Below are 24,155 nucleotides of genomic sequence, written 5' to 3'. Positions count from 1 at the left end.
TCAAACTCAAATTAACTTTATTCATATATGAATTACCTATAGGTAACCGAGTGAACTTATGAACGTCAACGGAAAAAATATTTAATTGATTCTTAATTTAAATGTAAGGGCGTAGAGCCGGCAAGAAGAACTGGCAAGAAACTCTCCGCCACTCTTCTTAATCAACTTTTTAATTTAAAGAAAATCTGTCGTGAATAAAGTTTTATTATTATCGTTATTAAAAATTGTGACCTTGCCTTCGAAGATCCCGTTCGATACACTTTCTACATTCTAGTTCAGCACGTATAAAAGAAAAATATCTATACTAATGTACAACTTAATGAAATGAATAGCTGGAATCTTAAGGTTTCTTACGAGTTACGGAGAACGTAAATATAAAATGTTTTTTATTTGTGTCTTAGCACTGATGTATAGGGCACGTTAAGTTTGATAAATAGCATAAATTTTACAGATCCTTTAAATCGATAATATAATAAAGATAGTTTTATTATTTCTAGGCACGAAGCAGACACTTGCGTTTGTTTTACTAATTATTTTGTTTAACGTTTCTCGTCTCTCGTCTGAAAGAATTAAAATCATTTAATAAAGCCACTTATAAGAGTTATGCAATCAATTGCAATTAATTTTATTGAAGAACCCATACAAAGAAAAAGACAATGTTAATATGTTAGTGATTAAGTAATTACTCTCAACAATTGATATAAGAAATGTTCAATCGCGCCGACTTCTCGACAAGCGTTAATCAATGTTCTCTCATTAATTACATGTGTTGGAATTGTTAAAGAACATATGTTTGTTTAAATTGATGATTTTTTTTTTGATTTTCTTCAAGAATACCTTAACAATGTAAATCAATTATTATAATACTATTGTAATTAATGTCTACGCTTCGGTGGACAGAGAATTTGTGACCATTTAATGTTCTACCGTCTCATAAATGTTTGTATTTTTATTTAAATAAATAATAAAAATTATTTCAGCATTACCTTATGAGTATGAATGTATTTGGTAAACGGGCTCGGGATTGAGAAATAACGGTATTTAATTTTTATATAATCGGTTTCAATCCCCTTTGAATGTCGTATTTATGTGTCCTAATAATCTACAAGTGGGAACACCGTTGAATTAACGAACTTGATAAAATGTAATAATACGGGTAGACACAATCTAGAGGAAATTAGGAATCTACGCTTGCCTTTTTAAAAGAAATTTAAGTAACATAGGCCAAAATATGCTCCATTATAGACACATTATTGAATTCATCCTTTTTTATGCGTAATGTGTACTAGAGTTGTGTTAGCCTGGGGGCTTAACCTTACATTGCTCATCCCTGCACCAATGGAATTTTCTTCTACGGTGAAGGAAAACTTTGTAAGGAAACGAGCAGATGTGCATCTATAAAATAAAAATAATTAAAGATATCTAAGAGTTGTAGCGCCATTGGATGCTTATTAATGCGTATAGTACGCATAGCAATTTGTTGTAAGGAGAAATTCCAATGCTTTCTTTGAAATTCTATGTTGATCACTCGTTAAGGTCAAACTCATGGTTTTGAACTTTAGCTCAAATATAAAACAGTTAAGCTTTTAAAAAATCATAAAGGCTTGTAGTTGCAAATGAGGCTTTCGAAGCAGCTGTACTTAACATACATTATAACAATGACTCGTTTGAAACAATGCCTGTTTTGGCTAACAAAGCAATAAATTATTACTGACTAGTGACTACCCTCCTTTAAACCGCTTTGTCATTTTTAGGACCGCTTTTAGCGCTTTAACCGCTTATGAATTATTTAATTTCAAATATTTCTATCAAGATAGTGCAGCAAGTTAACAAAGCAAAATATATCTAGTTTAAAATGACTTCTTCAAATGAATAAACTTTAAATTATTTTTTTTTAATTCATAGTTACCCCCCGGTTATAATTCAGTTTCTGTCACATTTCTGTTTGTCAGTAATAAAACTGACTAGCCGATACTAAGCAGTCTGTGAGAATTAATTTGTATTTTGTTTTTGAAGTGAAACTTCTTTAGAATCGTTGTGATTTCAAACCGGATGCAACGGAAAAACGACAGGTAAGAGACACAAATACAAAAATGTGTAGGATGAAGCCAGGGGAAAGAATGAGACAGAAATATACATACAATTTGTATATTATCGGTCTCTCCTCTTTGTGCCATACTTCGTAGCGTCCCCACTCCCGTCTTCTAAGCATAGTCGCCTGTAATTTGTGAGCCAGAGCGAGAGAGCAGATGTCAGTGTGTATGTATAATGCACACTGTTTAATACGTGCTTGTATTTGAGCATTTAACGTGTGTAGTGCATGTGAAAACTACGTGAGCTTACTGTACACTGTATGCGGCTGCGTATTACAGCGTTTTAGTAAGATAGCGTGGTGTGTTATTATTTAACTGTTTGTGAGTATTTTTTTCTAATAGGCAATGATCAGGCTTCTGTACTAATAGACAATTAAAGAAACACATAAAAAAACCTTAGATTCCTTGACTATTGAAAGCGATTGGAAGTGAAACTTATTTATCGGCGTTGGAAAAAAATTACCGTCTCATTTTTGAGTTACGCGTCACATATTTCCGTTACGTACTATCTTTTTCGTGTCCCTACCACGGTTGATTCATTAATAACAAAAATATATAATAACGATAACAACGATAGTAATAATTGTATTACAATTAATGAAATTCTGTAATAATCTTAGTAGTGATAAGGTAAAATGAGATAATTGTATTATTTGTATTCATGTCTATGATAATGAAAGCCTTTTGTTAAACTTTATCTAATTTAACTTTATTTAACCAATGTATATAAAGTTGCATATATTGGATCATTTTTCGAAAAATAAGGTCATAAAGACGTTTCACTTCTTACGTGTGTACACTAGTACACGCACACATTCTTTTTTATTTATCATTTATTTATTCAAGTTTACCACATATACATAATACTAAATCTATGGTATATATGTTACAAGCTCTTTTATCTAAAATATATGACAATTTAGGTAAACATAAATGTTACAAAAAATACAATAGAAAATATATGCAAGATAAAATAAAAGTACAAGGAATTTTTGTTTAGCAAACAAATTACCAGCAAAACAGCGGATTAGTTACGAGATAGGCACTTAACAATGTTTTCTTTAAATTGTTCAGTCCAATAATCCAGAAATCCGTTATAATCCAGAAAAAAACGAAAGATGGTGCACTCCTAGGTTGGTTGTTGTAGGTGGAATTTGGAAAATTTTAATGATTCTACACCATTGCAATGGATGGATGACAATATTAATTTCCTGTAAGATGTTACTGCTCTGTATTTGATTATTTAGCATTATATACAAGAGCGTAACACCGGCTAAAGATATCTGATCGTACAGTCATATTATATTAAATTTCTTAAGTCGCTGTTGGTACGGGTGACTTTGAGTTAATCCTGTATTAATGAAAGTTGTTGAGTAAATTATTTTTGAATGCTCTCAATGCTTTGCGAATGGATCGTTTTAAATGAATTCATAAGGTTTCATGGCTTAAGTAATTTATATATCGATTTTTACATAATAAAGCAAAAGATGCAACTTTTAAATCCTATCGCATAACTTCTCCTGTCTTGGCGAGTGCCTTCTAGTGAGGCTATGGAAAATCACTTCCTGTCTCTGTTCACTTAGCTCCTCTATACTATTATATGTCCATCAAATCTGTTTTAAATGTTTGTTTTGTTCTTTTCTTTCCTTTTTAAGTATGTTTTGTTTTTGCGCTCACTTTATATAATTTTATGATATATTACCATAATTATATTTTATTTTATATTAATGGCTGGAAAAGATCGCGATATGGTCGCCCATTTTTATCCCTACTATTTAATATTTATAATTTGTACTGATTTTTGCAACGATGAGCGTACTAAGAAGGTGTAACTGTTTGCTTAGGACAATTTATTGGGACTATGACATCATTTATTCGTCCGTTGTGTAGGCGTGAGTTTAAGAAGCTTTTAGACTTAAAATACCTGTGCGTCATATTCACGTTTATTGGTTAAAAATATGTTATTTACTGCCATATAAATGTTATATCTGTTTAGTTAGATTTTTTCTGTAATCATTTTTTTATTAATGTAGCTAATTAAAAGCTTATGATGAGGAGCATCACATAATAGTTCCAGCTCTTAAAGGTATTCTTTAAAAAACCTGACAATATAGAAGAGAGAGAATCTTTTCGTCCGTTTTACGACCTTGATTTGACCCTTGACATTCAGAAGTACACTGTTCATAAGTGTACATTGCCTATATTAATATAATTTTAAAGTATTATAAGGTGTGCCTTGTTGGATCGCTTGTAATAATTGGGAGGTTTGGCCTTGACAAAAAGCTGAACACATACTGTAGCCTTAAAAATGTTAATGAATCAGGCGTGGATTCATGCTTGCCTAATGACGGATTATGTTCTACACATAACGTAGTAATTATTACTAACATTTCACTCTTCTTTGGCTTAGTTTTGGCACAGAACGAGAATCAGCATGGAGGAAATGGTCGTGAGACAGTTGCTAGACTAATAACGGCAACATTTAGTCGTAATTTACAATGTTGAGTGTTCATTCATCAGTTCATTACTGCTTTCCGGTGGAATGAGACATGTTACGGTCTGGCAGATATAAATCGATTGTATTTTTTGATTCGATAAATGAATGGTTTACAAATATTCTTTTGCGTTCATATATTTTTGTATGTATCTAGCTTGACGTTTAACGAATCGCAAAATATCGAATTAAATCAATCCGTCGAAATCGGGTTATAAAATAACGTAAAGTTGTACTTTTAGTTTTTAAACCAATATATATTCAGTATCGATTCTCTCTACATTTAGGTATTTTATCTGTATCGTTATTCAATATAATAAGTGCTACGAATTTACTTAACGGTAACTGTTATCAGCGGCTGTAAATTCCTTTAGTATTTATTCAACTGCTAGATATTTGAATAGATTTTTTAACACATCAACGTAAAATTATAGAAAAGTATTTCTTTAAATGACATCAATGTATGACGCTACGTTTAATATAACTTATAAGATGTCAAAATTCGGCTTGAAGATTTATTCACGATGTTTTTCTTCACTGCTATACGCTTGCTGTTTGCGCACGAAGAAAGAAAATGTCGGTCTACATCCGGGATTAGACACGACCTCAGGGTTCAGAGTCGCACGCTCATGTATTATAATATTTTAATTACGTAACCACAATAAAATAAATTTAAAAAAAAACGCGCTTAAATACGCGTCCGCCTATAGTTTCAATATATCAACTTATTGTTTATGAAAAACTAACATTGTGTAATGTCTTATGCAAGAGGTCATACACCTTTGTTCGTGTTGATAGTGACTCATCCTACGTGTGCATGGCTTAAATCTCCATACTGCATTTTGGTTACAGAAAAATATATTTCAGTGTAACAACACAAAATTAATACATTTGTTTGTATTTGTAATGCTTTTTCGTGTCGGTGAATTATGGCGTTTGTAGTTTAGAACATACGAAAATCTTATGTTATATTTCAGAGATGATAAAGTGATCGTAACATAATAAAAAATTCAACACCTTATCGGTCATGTACAGTGATTGCAATATATCGATAAAAAACTAAGTTCTAGGCCAATCCTTTAATCTCTATCTCTGTTTATAATCTCTATCTCTGTTTACTTTTTCTTAAATATAGAGCAGAAAATTCTAATTTTCGATTGGGTAATGGTGACTTTTAAAGTTAAAGTAATTGTGAATAGAAAATGAGTCATTTTACGTTGAAAAAAAAAATATAATATATAGAAAATAAAATAATACAGTAAATTTTAATTAAATTGCTGAATTATGATATATGAATGCAGTGCAATAAAGTCAATTGTCAGACTTGTATAATGACATCATAGACTTCTACCCTTTTTCTGTTTTCTATCAACGTATCCGCAACCACGTACTTTTTAAAAATAATTAAAGTATCATAAGTTTTATTTATAACTAGCGGACCCGACAGACATTGTCCTGCCTTAACTATGAGTATTGATTTCGAATTGGTACGATAAACAAAAAATGCTTTATGATATACAACATTCTTGCGCGCATATATAAATAGTTTTGTTGGTATTATATTAATAAAATACAATAACTCCGATCGAAGTATTACATTTAATGATTGTGGCGATTATTACTTATATGGTGGTTAAGTATACTTAAATTTTCTAATTTTGCCGCGCAATTTTCTTATTTTTTTCTTTGATAAGAACCTTCTCCTAACAATAATAAACACAACAAACAAAAAAATTAACCAAATCGGTCCAGCCGTTCACGCGTGATGGCGTGACCAAGGGATTAATTTTTATGTATATAGATTACTATATTTTTGATTATGAAGAAGATACATTCGATAACACATAGGCTATAATCTAATCTAATCTAGGTTTTGGGCTAAAAACATATACGTACTGTGGCTTAGTTTCTAAAGGGCTGTATTGTTATTAATGTTTTGTTTAACTTATACAAATGTTAATACAATTGAAGAGCTTTTGTTTATTGAAAAACATAATTTACACAATTTTATAGTCTAGTTTTATTGTTTATTAGTCAAAGATTATATATTATATTACATATATAACGGACAGTGGATGCTAAGACTAAAATATAAACTTAAAATGTAACTTACAATAATAATTCTCTTAGCAGAGATCGTAAAAGTTTTAGACAGCAGTGATTTGAACAAAGTGTACGATAATGGAGTGTGTGTTGTTTTAGTACGGAATACGGATCAATAACAAAGGGGAACGCGGTTTCATATAACTACTGGATATGATTTTTAATATAACTACACATTGTACGTTGCTATAGAAAGAAATGTGAGACAAGTGTGTTACATTTAGAATATTCTCTCTATAAAATAGATTTATTTTCAACACACAACTTATACTGTATTTACAATATTCTTAATGAACATAGTCATAATAATTGAAAATGGATAAATAGATTAAAATATATTGGAAATGTGTGCGTGTACTAGTGTACACACGTAAGTTGTGAAACTTCTTTATGACCCTATTTTTCGAAAAATGATCTACTATGTGCAACTTTACAGAAATTGGTTAAATAAAGGTAAATTAGATAAAGTTTAACAAAAGGCTTTTATTATCATAGACATGAATACAAATAATACAATTATTTCATTTCACCTTATTACTACTAAGATTATTACAGAATTTCATTAATTGTAATAATTATAGAATTATTATTATCGTTATTATATATTTTTATTATTAATGACTTCGAATCTTTTCGAATCAACCGTAGTACGGACAACAAAAAGATGGCTCGTAACCGAAAAATGTGACACGTAACCGAAAAGTGTGACGCGTAACCAAAAAATGTGACGGTAATTTTTCTTCCAACGCCGATAAAGAAGTTTCACTTCAATAATTTGTCTTTATTAATAAGTTTTGTTAGATTACGTTTGATACTTTTTCAAAATGTGAGTTAAGAAATTTTGGGAAATCAGATATGGAGTTGACTTTAATTTTAGCTAAAATAAAAACTAGATATTCTATTTAACAAAATCCAGCGCCGCGTATTTCTGTTAGCGATTAAGTTTTTGCTAAGTGTGGTTGATGTATATATTTTGTGACGGTAGCCGCTGTGGCTTTAACGACAGATCGTGTGATGCGGGCTTGTCTACGCTGTTTTAGTGGGTTAGACAGTAGCGAATCCCACATTACTCCCCACCCCATGTTTCCAAAAAATACCATACTTTATTGACTTTATTCAAGTTTTTAAATATTGAATTAGCATGTAGGTATTAAGTTTAACAACTTATTCACTTCACAAAGATATTTATTTATATTTCGTCACCTTTTACAAAAACATACATATAAGAAAGCAGGTTACATAAGTTATTAAGCTATGGGCCTTATCGCTAAGAAGGGATTTCTTCCAGACAACCCTAGTGTGGAACAATAAAAAATAATAGTAATAATAATAATATAAAGAAAAATGTAAAAGCTTATCCAAGGGTTAATGAGTCACAATTAATATTTATATAAGTTGCTAAAGAGGCAGAAGAAAAATAATCAACACGAAGGTTTTAAAGTAAACTTAGTGCACGATGAAAGAAAAAATAAATAATCTTGTGCTCACCTCAAATATCAATTAATTTGTCCCAAACCCTTCAATTATCTATATATCATACCTGCTGTTTTTTGTCCGTCCCTCGAATGTTTGGAGACGAAACAATCCGTAAAACAATAGTTAATTCAAATGGGATCACTCTTCACCAATTTAAATTTTTTATTGACTTTTTAGGGGTTTTTAGATTTATAACCGATGCGCTGTTAATATCCTTGTTGGTGTTACAACTTTGTGGATGTTCTAAAAAATGTGTTAACTGTGGTCGATGGTACGGAGAACATGATAATAATAGATTTTAAAATTGGAACAATGTTGGCGGATTATATTCTATGAAGTATATATTGAATTGTTCCATAGTTAATTTATTTTTAAACTCATACCAATATTTTAGCAGAAATCTTAATAAAAATAAATTACATAGAGAGACATTAGAGAAAGAGAAATTAAAGAGATTTAGTACCTTTAAATTGAATAATATCAAAGTGTTAGTTTATATTCATGATAGTTTCGATTATCACTCAGGAATAATTTTATAGTCTGCAGAGAGTTATTTAACTGTGTGTCAATCATTAAATTTTTGTTACAGTCGGCTTCCTAATCCTCGCCTTCTACTTGTGGGGAGCTCCGTATGAGCGAGGCTTCTTCTGCGATGACGAGACCCTTAAGCACCCGTACAAAGAATCTACAGTCACCAACGTTATGCTATACATCATTGGTCTTGGTTTACCCGTATTTACGGTAAGTTCAAATTAATCTATGACAAAAATATAGCTTTAAATGTATCAAACACAGAATATGGATTTAAATAGCTCTTTAACTGACATTAAAACGAATTTTATAATTTACTCGCATTATCAGCTATCAGCTGATACTAATTACTGTTGTTGTTCATAAAATGTGAGCCTTCGGGTCAGACAAAGGCCATTCGTAGCCCATATACACCCCTTTTTAGTGGTCCTTTGAAACGCTCTTAATTAAAAAAGAAAAGAAAACACTTTATTATGTTATAAAGATGTGATAAGCCCTTAACACTAGGAGTTCCTATGTCGTGGGCAGCTAGTCTCTTCCCTTTAACATATTATCGATTCTTGACATAATAATACTTACAATTTTATAATTAAAGTACTGTAAAATACAGAATAAAATATTTTATTTCAATTTAAACTTCTGTAAACATACTACGCTAAGGCTTCGTCGTGTTTATTGGTACTTTGACACTTTGACATTACCTTTCTCAGTAACCGAAGTGTGACTTCTTGGAGCCGATCATCGGCGGTCAATATTGACCAATTGAAATGTTTGAGTAACCATTAGTTATTGTCACCTTATGCTTATGTTACATATTACTAAGGTCTTGTAAACACTGTGGGCACACTTATGGTTAGTTTACAAATATTCATTTATTATGGTAAATTTTGACTTAATCCATAATTCATGTCGACCGGATTGTCGACCGCAAAGGTATAAATAAATTATTAAATAACAACATTTATTTGATTAAACGATAATTTGATTACAAAACCCTTTTTATTCCTATTCGCTATTGTCCTTGCAGGCTTATTTTCGACATCCATCCTCAAATCTCCCATTTTATGGAGTATTTTTCAGGTCCTAATTGTAATCCGTTTCTAGACTACAATTCTAACAACATAGATTTTAGTATTATTAAAGCGTATCGTTTATTACAAGCGAGAGAACTGCCTTCGTGTTTCTTAACTTAATTACACTATAATATAATATAACTTAATATCTAAGTTACAATAACTATTTTGGTTTTATTATGTAAAATATTTAATTGATAAATTATACTAAATAAATTAAATGATTCGTTTTGTTATAGAAACTTGAAAGATTACAAACAAATGTTTAAAATATGTCTGAAGTTAGTAGAACTAGGGTAGGTACGTATATCTCTCCTTGGGTAGAATGCCGGCGAACCCCGAGGGCCCATCTTAGGGCGTGTGAAGGGCTGAGGTGTTTTTAGTGGGTCGGGTCTCGCTACCCCTCTGAATAGCAGAGGGATTTGAGTGTAGACCCAGCCCCACAGTCCCCGCGTCAAGCTCGATATCCTTGGCGAGGGCCTGCGCAAGCGCATTTTCACCTCATACAACAAAAAAAAAAGATACGTATATCTCTAACATTATTTTCTATAGAATATAAAGATTTAAAACTCTAAATTAATTTAATCTTATGAATTAAATCCTATATGGTATTAAAACATCAGACTAACAATGTTTTATCGCACACGTTGATTGACACATCTGTTACAGTATGTTCAGTTATTTGCACCTGGCTTAACGCAAGGCTGAGCAACGGAATTACGTTGAGAAATAAAACATTTTTTAGTTTGCGTCACTAAGACCGCAGTCAAAACTATTAACTAATTACCGAAATAGCTCAAAATATAATATTATATTATTTTAAATGTCGTAATAGAACGGTTAGCTTTAAATAACTTTGAGTCCAGCTGCCAGCCTTAATTCTTTACTTTGGGTTTTCTATTAAACGACTTCTTTGTAAAAAAACAATCGTTACAATAACGACTCGTATTTTGGAATTTACATGATTGGTTATGAACTAATACCAGGTATTTACTATTCTACCTTCGCAACAATAACCATAGCGAACGGGAGCAATGTTAGCGCTGGTGACCTATTCACGTAGTCACGCCGCCCACTTCCGTGTCTGACAAAGTGTAAATGTGGCAACGCAACTTTAGTACGGCATCAGAACCATCCAAGTAATCGAAAAAAAATCGTGATCAAAATTTTAGTAGTCAGTGGTCACACGCCGTCGAAAGTTGGGTCTAAGCCTCACGATTTTTTTCCTTAACCAGGAGCACATAAAAAGGAAAAGCTCTCATTACAAGAATAGAGTTTGATTTCTTTCCACTATCAATTCATTTTAACACATACACATTCTCTAAAAGAAACTTTCCTTTAACTTTAGTAAAGCTTAGTTGTTAATATTTGACACTGGCTCCATTAATGAATCGTGTTATCAGATGATATTGACTTGATAACGGTTATCTATGATCGGACCCGTCCCTGAACCCTAATGTGATTAAAGATTAACAGCTACTGTGTTATTTTAACAATAAATGCTAATGTTGGGTTTTGTACAATTATTGTGGGAAAATGCATTAAAATGTCCCGGGTACGGTGTTATTGAAAGTCAAAAGAAAGGTAAATCCAAAATACGGCCTTATAAAATGCCAAAAAGAATTAAAAAATCCTTAGTATTTGGTTACCTTGTTTACGACATTATTTCCATAGGAAATGTTAGTAACTGTTGTACTAGTGCATATTAAGGTATATTTTTATATAGAAGTAAAATAAACCTTAAAATATTTGGTCTGGCTTCATCATTTTAGGAGTGAAAAATATTTTATTTTGTATAAAGTTTAAAAATCCTTTTCTGTCAATTTCGTTTTACGTTTAACAACAGTTCATTTGACTGAACCCAAAAATGTGAGATTACTATCACTACTGGTTTATTTTATTACAAGAACTTGGTAATAGATTTCTTGATTTAAATGTTTATGCCTTTTTTATTGGTGTGAGAATGGTTTGTTACGCTCTTAGCCACGGTGTTACCTAATAAAAAAAAATTTTTTTCCTTTTCTGTGCAACTGTTGTTCATTTTTCTGTTACTATGCATGGCCTAATTGTTAATACAATATGCGTATATATTTTAGTAAACTTACATACGTGGTTGGTCCCAAAGCTCTGACACTGGCACATTATGTTTAAATTTCGAACATGCTTTTAAAAAAAATAGTGCATTCTATTTTTGAGTGTTTCAAAAGAAAAAACAATAGATTTTCGTAATTTTTCACGATGGAGTGGACATAGAAAGAAAACCGAATAGCTGTTATTGCGTTGTTGTGGACACTCGCCGAGTACCATTCTCAAGTTCTTCAAAAATTTGAATGTAACGCTTAGGTTTGTGTACCGTACTATTGATAGGTACAATAAAGTCTCCAGTGTTGATTATTGTGTGTTGTGTATTGAGTGTTTATATTGAAGTACAATAAACATAATGATAGACGTGAGGAGTTCTGAAGAAGCTGGAAATAAATTTCCGAGGGTGTAATATGGATCATCCATCATCAGTAATGGTCTGGTTGGGAGTGTCCTATTACGGGTCAACTGAGGTTCATTTTTGCGAAATGGGGGTCAAACGCCGTTAAAAACTGATTAGTACTTTTGTTTTTATCATTATTTCCATTTATGACAGAACATTGGGACCGACTACGCAAAACGGAATACAAGCAATCACGCTATCTATTGATAAATTTAGGTGTACGGTTCCTGGGTCAACGGGATGCTTCAAATAATAGAGATTTATTGATTTACTCTATATTTACCACTCGCGTGTTAGAATATGAGCGAAATAATGACGTGCTAATTGCTATGAACCGAATGAATACAATTTAACAGTCAAAGAGAGTGCCTACATCTGGCTATGCTCTCGGGGTGTAACTCCGACGATGTGGGAAATCGTCACGCTTTTAAGTGATCGATGTGTACAGCCATGGCACGTACAAACATAGGAATTTGTCAAGCTTGTAAATGAGCAAAAATGTACGAACCTTGGCACGTACATAGGGATCATCACGCTTATAAACTAAGAAAGCCAGAGTGAGCAAAATGTACAGCCTTGGCTCGTACATAGGGATCATCACGCTTATAAACTAAGAAAGCCAGAGTGAGCAAAATGTACAGCCTTGGCTCGTACATAGGGATCATCACGCTTATAAACTAAGAAAGCCTGAGTGAGCAAAATGTACAGCCTTGGCTCGTACATAGGGATCATCACGCTTATAAACTAAGAAAGCCTGAGTGAGCAAAATGTACAGCCTTGGCTCGTACATAGGGATCATCACGCTTATAAACTAAGAAAGCCTGAGTGAGCAAAATGTACAGCCTTGGCTCGTACATAGGGATCATCACGCTTATAAACTAAGAAAGCCTGAGTGAGCAAAATGTACAGCCTTGGCTCGTACATAGGGATCATCACGCTTATAAACTAAGAAAGCCAGAGTGAGCAAAATGTACAGCCTTGGCTCATACATTAGGGTTTTAACGTATTATTATTTTAGGTAAGAAAATAAATATAAAACAGGAAAATAAATCCAGAGGCCAAGTTAATAATAACGACACCACATACACACCCTCACTTACAGAACACACTCCAATATGGTATACTTAGTTAATATATATTAAATCTACATTTATTGATTTTTACCTTCTTAAGTTTTGTAAATATTGAACATTTTTGTGTATATTATGTATTCCATATTTGGCTATATTTTTAGTATATTTTTTTTGTTATGTATAATTTTAGTAGAGCAGTGTTGGCCTAATGGCTACAGCGTGCGACTCTCATCCCTGAGGTCGTAGGTTCGATCCCCGGCTGTGCACCAATGGATTTTTATTCTATGTGCGCATTTAACATTAGCTCGAACGGTGAAGGAAAACATCGTGAGGGAACCGCCTTGCCTTGGACCCAAAATTCACCTACATGCCTATTCAATTTACAAATGATCATGAAACAGATACAGAAATCTGAGGCCCAGACCTAAAAAGGTTTTAGCGCCATTGATCTTTTGTGTATAATTTAAGTAAGCTGTTGGAGTAGAAGAAGACAAGGTTGGGTTGCCTGAAAACTAGATACACATAAATACAAAAAAACAAGTGAAGAAAAGTAGTAAAAATAATTTATAGGCTGCTGACAATTCGATAACATCTTTAACACACAATATCTTACAATCTCACAGAACAGGTAGTGGTTAGACCGGGTACACCACTTTTTTCCATATTTGTCGAGTTTCATTCATGAATTCCTTTTACGACCATTTGACATTAATTGAATTGGAACCCGTGTAATTACTCCATGTATTAACCCATAGGCACTAAAAATATATTTATGGCCTTTCGATTAATAAACGATTCAATCAAAGTGAAATTATCATGTATATTGAAAAACAAATGATTCTAAATTTAAATCTACAACCGGTTCTTAAAAAGGGCGTAGACCACGAGAAGTTCTACAAAATTGTAGATCACATGATAACAATCAATTCAAGGGAATAGCAATTCGTTAATAAAGTTTAAGGTTAAAATTAATATAGTTCTATTATTGCCAAATAAAAAATTGAGCGCAGTAGTTAAACTTTGTTAATAAAATAGATAAATAAATATGTGTTTATAAGTAGATCTGCATTACAATGTATAAGATTTGGGAACTCTTTCGAGTAAAAAATACCAGTGTCCAAAGTTAAGATATATATTTTTATATTACTATTTTGAATTTTTTTAATGAAAGTAGAATTAAAATTTCAATTAATTAAAGTACTTATTGGGTGACGGACGCACAACAGAAACGAACTCAATTTTCCATTAATTAAATTAATGGTTTTCTTAAAGTAAACAAGGTAAATGAAAAGGAAAATTTTCCCTTACATTGACGGTTCAATTTCCTTAAGCCCTGATCGGAACTGGCTAATTCATCTAATGACGTTTGATTAATGAATTCACGCTCGCTATATCTTACGTTAATCAAGTATTCGATTAAAAATTGAGTAATATCCCTAAATAAATGTTAATTGTTTAGTAATTGAAGGTAAACAATCTCTAAGTTAATGATTTGTGTGATAATTTGTTCCAAAAATCTATTTACGATATGAATAATCTTTAAATCCTAAACTGTTTTCTATGGAATCATTTGATGAAATTTTATATGTTTAAGTGGATTCGTGAATGATTAGTTTGTGTATTTAAGACGTGTACACGGCAACGTCTGTCAGCTTCTCTAGTACGTATAGATTTCAAAAGAGTAAATAAAAGTGTCTTCCCTCCAACTTTGATGTTGTATTTGTATGAGTAGAGACTCTTGGGCCATGGGGTTCAAGTGTTCCGACGCTAATTTAAAAATTTAAGTTGGCATCTGGTAGATCACTCCACGGATACAGCAAGGAAATGCTGCCAGCGTTAAAGGTACACACTGCCACAGAAACCATACTTTTTTAAATTTGATTCAATTTTGTTTTTATTAACCGTTGTCGTTATTTCTAATTACGTTGAGAAAATTATAAATACATACTGTATATTTGATTATGTTTAGGTTTTATAAACGTTCACTACAATTTGTATAAATTTGTGTATGACATAAGGTCGTCTGTCATGATAAGAGCGTTTCAATGACGAAGGTGTCTCGGAATTCGTAACTGTAAACGGAAAACATTACATATAGAACTCTTAAATCATTAAAGTGTTACCTGTCCCTAAGTTAACTTGTAATTAAGTTACTCTTTCTTCCATTTTTGGCAATATGAGCCGACGAATTTTATCGGTAAATGCTTAAAGCTCTATTCTTAGGTGTAAATAATTATCAGTAAATTTTTCATATATCACAGGCAGGTAGGCACTCTAAAAATTTTACGGGATAAAAAGCGGGTTATGTGATCTTAACAGGCCGACCTAATAATACACCCCTACCAATGGTTATTCAAACTGATAGTATTTAAGCACGTTGGTGTCTTTATAGGAATCAGTACGCAAAGAGCGTAGGGAAATAGGAGAACTACGAGTTGTATTGGTTCGGAACAGCAAGTTCTGCTTAGTGGTAGGACGCGGCAGAGAGTTTTGGAAATGCTTAATTTTTTTATAATTTTACTATGGTGTAGGATATCTATTACATTATTTATTTGTCTTGACTACAAATCTCTTTTAGTGTCCGATATCCATATTTCACCTTGACTACTGCATTGGCATACTGCCAGACATTATGTTTACGCGAACTCTGATTTTTTGATATTTTTATTTTATTACGGCAAGTTTATTTTGTAAGCTCTTTTCATATTAAATATCAGTTTATTTGTCTATGTCTAATTCATTTAAGTGCCTGTTATCTGATGGCTCTGCAAACGATTACTATATTGTAATAATGAAGTATAGTTAGTTTAGTAGGTTGTTGTAGTAGTTACGATGTGCTGAAGAAAATATTTGGGAATTATCACTGTCTAGGAAGACATTAAACGATCAACCCAACAATACGAAGAGAAACTTCAGCAGCACGTCAACCCCCTAGCTTCGGGCCTCTTGAAAACAGCAAACTTCGTGTTTCGGCTGAGAAGGGCGAGAATTGCCGCAGTGTGATAGTTTGTATTGGGAAAACAATTTATTGGATTTGCATTACATAATTTATTTACGTCCGAGTTGAGTAAATAATGTAATGGTAATGTAAATGATAGGTATATATTATAGGTTTTAGTAGTTTTTAACAAACCTGACTGTTTATTTACGTTCGAGTTGCGTAAATATTGTAATGGTTATGTAAATTATAAGTGTATATATATATATTTATAGGTTTTAGTAGTTTTAATTAACCTGACAACCAAATAAATACTATTAACATTATTAAATAATCCATCAGATGAATAAACTTAAATACGAAAACGAATCCAACCGTTTCACGTTCTAACACCTTTGGTTCACATTTGGACTTGTATATCAACAACATCCTGTTATTTTAAGCCAAGAAATCCTTGTATAAGTAGAGATTTGTACTAAAGTCATTCCTTAAAATCTACTCACTCTTAGGAGTGACACATGCCTTATGCTAACACACGATGTACAAAATTTGTCATACGGAATCCTCGTCTCTGCATGTTTGGGTAACACTTGCTAACATTGCTCTATATAGCATAGCTAACATAGCGTATATATATTTTTTAAGCCTAAACATATTTATGTAGGAAGTGTTCATAAATTTGACTGTTCACACAGAAATCTTATCAGCCTTATCGTAGACACTTTACTCAACCGTTAATGACCTTAAAGACACGTGCGAATCGACTCGTGGATGTGGTAATAAGTTATATACATAGCATTATATATAACACGGTTGAATAACAACAAAACTTAATCCCTTAGTAATGGCTCTGACTCTTTCAACCTTACTTATTCTTAAAAGGGCAACGCACTCGCCAGCCTTATAACATTGAGCCTCCTACCCTCAGTTTTATATAAAATTCCTTGAGTATGTTTTGTAGACTTTTATTGGTAAACAAGTATTAGTGATCAGGCCGTCAGGCTTGCAGGATCATTCAAACTGCGTAAACAATTTAAAAAATTCCATTTTACATATCAAATCACCCCAATAGCGGCGCTATATCTCTTGCTTCCTTTTGGAAGCGTTTAAATATAACAAAGAAGCAGAGGGACAGATGATGATGAGGTTGACTTCTATGAAAAGTGATAAAAAATTCTAAATCTGCGTTGTCGACTTCAGAAACCCTTGTACAACTTAACAGGAGAATCCCGTTATATTTGATCAATATGTACACGGTATATAATTGCATTTACAAATAAACAACAATTAATAATTCTCTTATGAAATATTGCAAAGTGATAAATGAACAATGTCAACGAGAATGAACCTAGTCATCAATGTCGTCATTTGTCATTCTAGATAAAGCCCATCTAATTTAACATATTTTAAGTATTTTATTTTTTTAATTGATAGATAAAATTAATTCTTTCCGATTTAACAGTAAAACACCCAAACCTAGTCAAATACTAAATTTAATTTTTCTAGGTTCAGCCTAAGGAATGTTGAATTTTATCGTAGCTTGCATCTCTTTTTAACATATAAATTAATACACAACAACGAGGGTGTGTGTCAGTCACTTTACATTAGTTGTCTCATTTATGTCATCTATTTTAATACTCAAAACGGACCACCAAGAGAGAGAGGCTTTGACGTGTAAATCTTGATTTAAGTATGTTATCTGCAACAAGTGTTGCCTCAACCGTCAAAAAACCTTGTATCAATTTAAACAAATGTTATCTGCGACAGAATCCATTAGCACCTTAAGGTTTTGTCTGAATTATCTGGTTTAGAAGTCCGTGTACGGTTTGTTGTTCTTTATTCCTATGTCTTTTGATTGTTTTTTAACCACGTTAACCCAACTAATCTAACAATTGTTATGTAGGTGTTATTGAAATCGTTTTTAATTTAAATTCTTCAAATGACACGTTAAAACTCTGACAGCCATCGTTATGCCATGACTTACGATAGTCTTTTGTGTTTGGTCAATTATATTGACAATTGGCCAAATGGATAATACACATTATACTTTGAAAACTTTATATTTACATATATATATCCCATGATATATTTAAACATCCAATTGCAGTCACACTGGTTTAGTTTATGATATGGAGATTTATGAAGGAGCATTATAAACTTTTTAGGGTAAAAAGCTACTCATCTATCAGGGATAAAGTTATTTTTATAACTATGTAAAAATTTACCACCTGAAAGCACCTTTAAGAATGTGTAGACGGCCCATTATGTTTGTTTTCCATTAACGTGTTTGTCATACCCGTGGTAAGTTTGATAGCGTCCAAAAAACTACGTTTGTTCATATTATCGGCTATTAGTCTAGTTTCGGTATTGTATTTGTTTATTTTATCGTTAGCGTTGCTTCTTGGGGGTTTTGAACTGTGCTATCATACTGCATTATACCAATATATGAAGTCGCATTCTTCATATTTTACAAATGACTCTTGTTCAAATTTAATCTTAAAAAAGCATTAGATATTTAATATTGTATGTGTAATTTCGTTAAAACTTTTCTAATTCAGATAGCCATACGTTATGATGAATGTATATAATTAATATTAAAAAGATGAAGTCAAATATATATTTGCATATGCCAATTACAGATTTTTTTACGTGGATAATCGAATTGAAACTAGCTTGAAAATCCATCGAATCGTAACACTTATATAACGAATTGTCGAAATTTTGTGAAGGACGCGATTAAAGTCGGGAACTCGTTAATGGTGTCATTGCCGGTGTTCCGATGTCTAAATTTAGCTGACATGCGGGTTGTACCTCAGCAACGCGGCTATCGCTATAAATAAACGTTATCAATGTGATTTCTAAATTACATCAGCTGTCACGTATGGGTCAACTTGATCATTGTACTTATCTGTTCTTTATTAGCTCGTTACAAGATCGTACAACTATTTTCAAGTTTACCATTCGATCGGTAATAGTTTTATCTGCAGTAACTTTAGTCTCGTCTTCAGTTTTAGAATACATTTTTCTTTCATTTGTTTTGTTTTTATTTATTTATTTTTTGTTTATCTAATCAACATCGCCTAATCGGTCAAAATCTTCGTACGTCGATTTATAAAAGATTACTTCCGGTTAATATATTCTACACTAGCTTGAATTCCTATTGTAATAGTTCGGATTGATGTCGACATCTTCCTTAAAGATACCGAAGATGACCATTAATCACAAGGTTTTTACGAAATAGCATTTCTTTCTATCTTTTAAGTTGGACAGAAATAGTACACTATATCCAAATTTATGTTAGTTTTAGGAATGATAATCCTTTTTGTACGTTTTGGGGACAGCAATAAAATGTGGCCATAAAGATAGTGTTGCGGTAATGCGTTCAAATGGGCCGGGCACGGGAGAATGCCTATAGCTAAAGCTTGACAAATAAACTTTTATAATATATCAACTTTTGCGACCACACTGAACCAAATAAGGATGTTTGAATACCTAAGAAATTACCTTAAGGCTCTGGTGTACTACTGGGCTAAACATTGGATGTTAATAGTAGGGTTTCGTTACTCGCGAAACCTCTCTTAGAGTCATATGACTACAGTAGGGTCACCACTGGCAAATATCACACCGTATGTATTTGTAAGGATAAGTTTACTTTTAAATATTTTTTCTTTTCGGCTTTAAGACGTCATGATTGCATTATATCTTATAGATGTGCCGTTATTGACACGGTCTAAAGATTTCAATCCCCTTATTCATAAAACACTTCGCGCTGTATTAAAGTACTTCAGTTAAAACGGCCCTAGACTTAATTGTTGTTAATTCTTTTTTTTATAATTTAATGGTATTAATTTACATTAAAATTGAAATACTTGGTAGCTTGGTCAAATACAACGTGTTTTGAAATGCAAAACACCTAAATGTAATAATATTTTCGTCAAATTGTGTTCGTGGGAATTCATATGAATGAACACTTTGCTATAATGTGTAAATATATTTAGCAATTTAAATAAACAATGCGCCATAAACAGCTCTTAAACGATGATGATTGAGATTAAATAACCTTCAATATTATTAGCATATTGTTTATGTTATCTTATTTTGTCATAATTTACATATAACTTTTTTTTATTCGCTTTGACTGCATGGAAGTTGCTGAGAGATGGCGACTTAGCATTAAGAACTTTATTTCTAAAATAAATTCCTTAAATATAACATTATAAAGTTAAATCACAATATTTCTTATATGTTTTGAATTAAATATTAAGTGTTAATTAGTCTACGAAGTTAAAAGATCTAATTAGCGATATTTTTGCCAGACGTTTAAGAACTATGCTTATTAATCTAAACCTTAATCCGTGACCAAACTTTTTAAATTTGTTTGATTTTTTCTTTACTACTTTTAATTGTTTTTGTTACTACTATGTAGGTTAATTTTTAAGGTTTTTAATTAAAGGTGTTTTGAAATCGGTTTAAACAACCAAATGTAGTAAGTAACACTAAGTTAACTAAAATCCTTTATATTTTTAATATATATTAAAGTATATATATATTTATATAATATATATGAATATTGTCTTATTAATAACATAGTATAGTAGAAAACAATACGAAATACATATGCAAATATGATTCAGCTGTTTTGATCTACATAAAAAGGTAACATTTTTACATACGTCTCATAATTGTCGATAACTACTAATTTTCATTAACTCTAAACGGAAATGAGTCATTGTATTTTCCAGCTATAATTTTTCATGGAAAATCTAGAACCGTAATTAAGGAATAATTAGTCTTGTTCTTTGGTAGTGTATTTATTTATGAAAGAGGAAGCAAGTTAAGAGTATGTTCAAGGAGTTTTCAGGCTATAGGAATGTGGCTTACGAATGATGCAGAAAAAATACATCATTGTTATGTAGTCGTCATGTAAACGACTTACCAACGTTGAAACATATTTTCAGTTCCTATAGTTCAAGAAATTGGTATTTTGTAAATATTTTAATCTTTTACTGTAATTTTTAGTCTTTTTATATATGTAGGCGTGTGTATTGGTTTGTATATACTTATAAGTGAAATTATTGCCGTATCCCGATTTAGTGACTTCTCAGTCAAATGAATATTTTAAAACACTTGAAAATCTGTGTCATATTACGATTTTCTTCGGGAATCGAACTCTGCTAATTAAGTCATAACCATGCTTTGACGGGAGTACCATCAAGATATGGTTATAGCTCGTAGCAGCGAAAAATAAAATATTGATAAGCTTATAACGTAGCGGGCAGTGTCCAGTTAAAATATCCCAATCTTGCTTTATTTTTGACGCCGAGTTGTTTCTCAACTGACTTTCTCCCGCTTACAGTTGTTTATTATCTGATTGCGTGTCAATTGTATGCAATGTTTGATTCATGATCAATATCAGCACACATGTCAATGGGGGCGTGGCGATGTTTTTGCATAGCGTATGTAAATTAGTTGATTGACTTGGTTAAGTAGGTGGAACAAGTGGCATTTATGCTGACTCAGCTGTTATTGAATCAATATAACAAAGAATATTTTATACGAATATATAGGTAACAAGCGGATTGTTTACTCTTATATTTCTGTACGCGGCCGAAGCGTGGACCTTGCGAGATGTGGAAAGACAGAAAATAGACGCTCTGGAAATGTGGTGCTGGAGGAGAATGCTTGGGGTTTCGTGGACCGAGTTTCGTACAAATGTCTCGATACTTCAAGAACTCGGTATTAAGCAGCGTTTATTTTCAATAGTACAATCTCGCATCCTTACATTCTTCGGACACGTATCTCGTCGTGGTATTCAGTCCATAGAACGCCTTGTCGTCCAGGGGAAGATAGAAGGCACTAGACCGCGCGGAAGGTCACCAACGCGTTGGACTGACCAGATCAAGTCTGCCGTAGGAGGGTACACTCAATGAGTGTAGCAGGCTGACCACTAATGGGCAACGATGGCGAAACGTCGTGAAGCGCGTCACATCTGCTCCTTTGATTACCACTACTAAATAGCGATCACGACCGCTCTGTCAAGAGTGTACCGGATGAGAAGAAGAAGAAAGCGGATTGTTTATGGTAAAGCTGTTTATTTAAGGTAAAATATAAAAATTACATTCCACTGGGATTTTAGAGATGACAAAATACGCTTTGACATCGCTCCACCAATGCCATGACGATACAACTATTAATTAAGCAGTATCGTAAAAACAAAATTATCACTAACGTTTCAAAAATCTCATTATATACATTCACTAAAAAATCTTAAACGACATCTTGTCTGTTCTATACAGAAGAATATTCCTATAGTGCAAAAATTGTTTAATTTTAAATTATGTTATGTAGAAATTATTGTCAAGTACCATTGTCAAGCGAGATTGGCTGCCAACAACAGAGGGAGACCTAGTGACCAGACACTTTATTTTACTACATTTACATTAGAAGCAGAAGTTAATGTATATGTAGCGTCAGGCCCCGACATTGTTAAGATAACAAACACAAAGTTTTCTCCCAATCATTTGATTTATTCCAATTCTAATTTCAGTCTCTTAATTCAATACGATTTCAATAAACAAATTCAATAGCTAAATATTTCGAAGGCTACTCGGTAATTACGTAACGTGTGCACCAGGCAATGGTCGATGAACGACTGCCTGAGTTGTTTTTTTTTTTTGAATGGAATCTCGCTGTCGGGCCTTTACAGCTCAGCTCGGGCTGTTTTGGCGAGCGTAGCTCGGCCAGAATGACTTGTTTTCCCGCGGCTAGCGCAAGGGCGTCTCCTGTGAGACTCGAACCTCGGCTTGGGCCGTCGCGGGGTGGTCAATCGCCTGAAGGGCTGGAAGGAAGCTCACTGTAGTGAGCGAAGTGCGAAGTAAAGGTCCTCGCCTTCCCCGGTGAAGGCGGTTTTTTACCCTAGTCTGTGAATTTCTATTTTTATTATTGGTCGCGCGGGCGGCATTTAATTTATTGTTTGCTACAGTAATTGGATCGTCCGGATCCGTTAGTATGTGTCGGGGCCTCCTACGAGCCCTTTTTGTCGGGAAGGGGTTGCCTGAGTTGTGCGCGCGCGCTGCTTTATATTGGTTCTGTAGTGGGGATCGAGTGACACATCGTACGATCGTTCGACTAATCGCCCGTTGCACGTTGTTTTACAAAACATTGATAGTGGCGCCGTCATATACATTTAAATATCTGTTTACATACATTATATCATATATGTGATAACTATCCTTTCGTTATTAAGAAGAACTAAAGAATACCTACAAAATACCATCTGTATCACCTTGACGTCCGTCGTTCCACTACTGAGCGAAGACAATTTCTGTCGGGCACCAACACTAAGTAAAACCAGCTGCCCACTGAAGTACTTCCGAACCACTTCGACTTAGGGTCCTTCTAGGAAAGAGCGTACCAATTCTTAAAATATAAGCAGCGCGCTTTCGAGCCTTCTGGCAGTGCGAGCACATCAGTTGAGCCTCCTACCCGTTTATTCCGGTAGCAAAAAAAATTAACAAAGAGAAAATATTTCAAAAAGTGACGTAGGTAAAAAATATATTTTATAATTCGAAATTCTGACATGTGAAACCTCAATCTTTTTTGTAAAATCATTCTCAATAGCTTATAAGTGATACGTCAAGTCGTGCGTTCACCACTCATCATCTAATTAACACATTTTATTGACACTTGTCTGAACCTCACCTCGACCTGTCCAAGATTATATGAATTGTATCATACTGTGAGTTTTACGCCTTCACACCTATATTTTGTATAATGACCTCCGAAACGAAGGAATATACCATTAATATAGATAAGAAACCAATGACTAAACTACTTTTACATATTAAAATAATATAACGCTGGATTTTTACTACATTTTTTCAATGTGA

General features: G+C 32.8%; 1 protein-coding gene across 1 annotated transcript in view; it reads left to right on the top strand.

Annotated features, from left to right (window-relative positions):
* LOC123716319 (putative phosphatidate phosphatase) overlaps positions 1–24,155 on the top strand; it is an 80,105-nt gene that overhangs the window by 22,771 nt on the left and 33,179 nt on the right. The window contains exon 2 of the mRNA XM_045672004.1: positions 8,756–8,907. Within this exon, the coding sequence (XP_045527960.1) occupies positions 8,756–8,907 (152 nt within the window). The remainder of the gene's footprint in view (positions 1–8,755; positions 8,908–24,155) is intronic.

Source organism: Pieris brassicae, chromosome 11, assembly GCF_905147105.1.
Source record: "Pieris brassicae chromosome 11, ilPieBrab1.1, whole genome shotgun sequence".
NCBI classification, from domain to species: Eukaryota; Metazoa; Arthropoda; class Insecta; order Lepidoptera; family Pieridae; genus Pieris; species Pieris brassicae.
The sequence above is the reverse complement of the archived record's forward strand: the minus strand, read 5'-3'. Positions and strand labels throughout refer to the sequence as shown.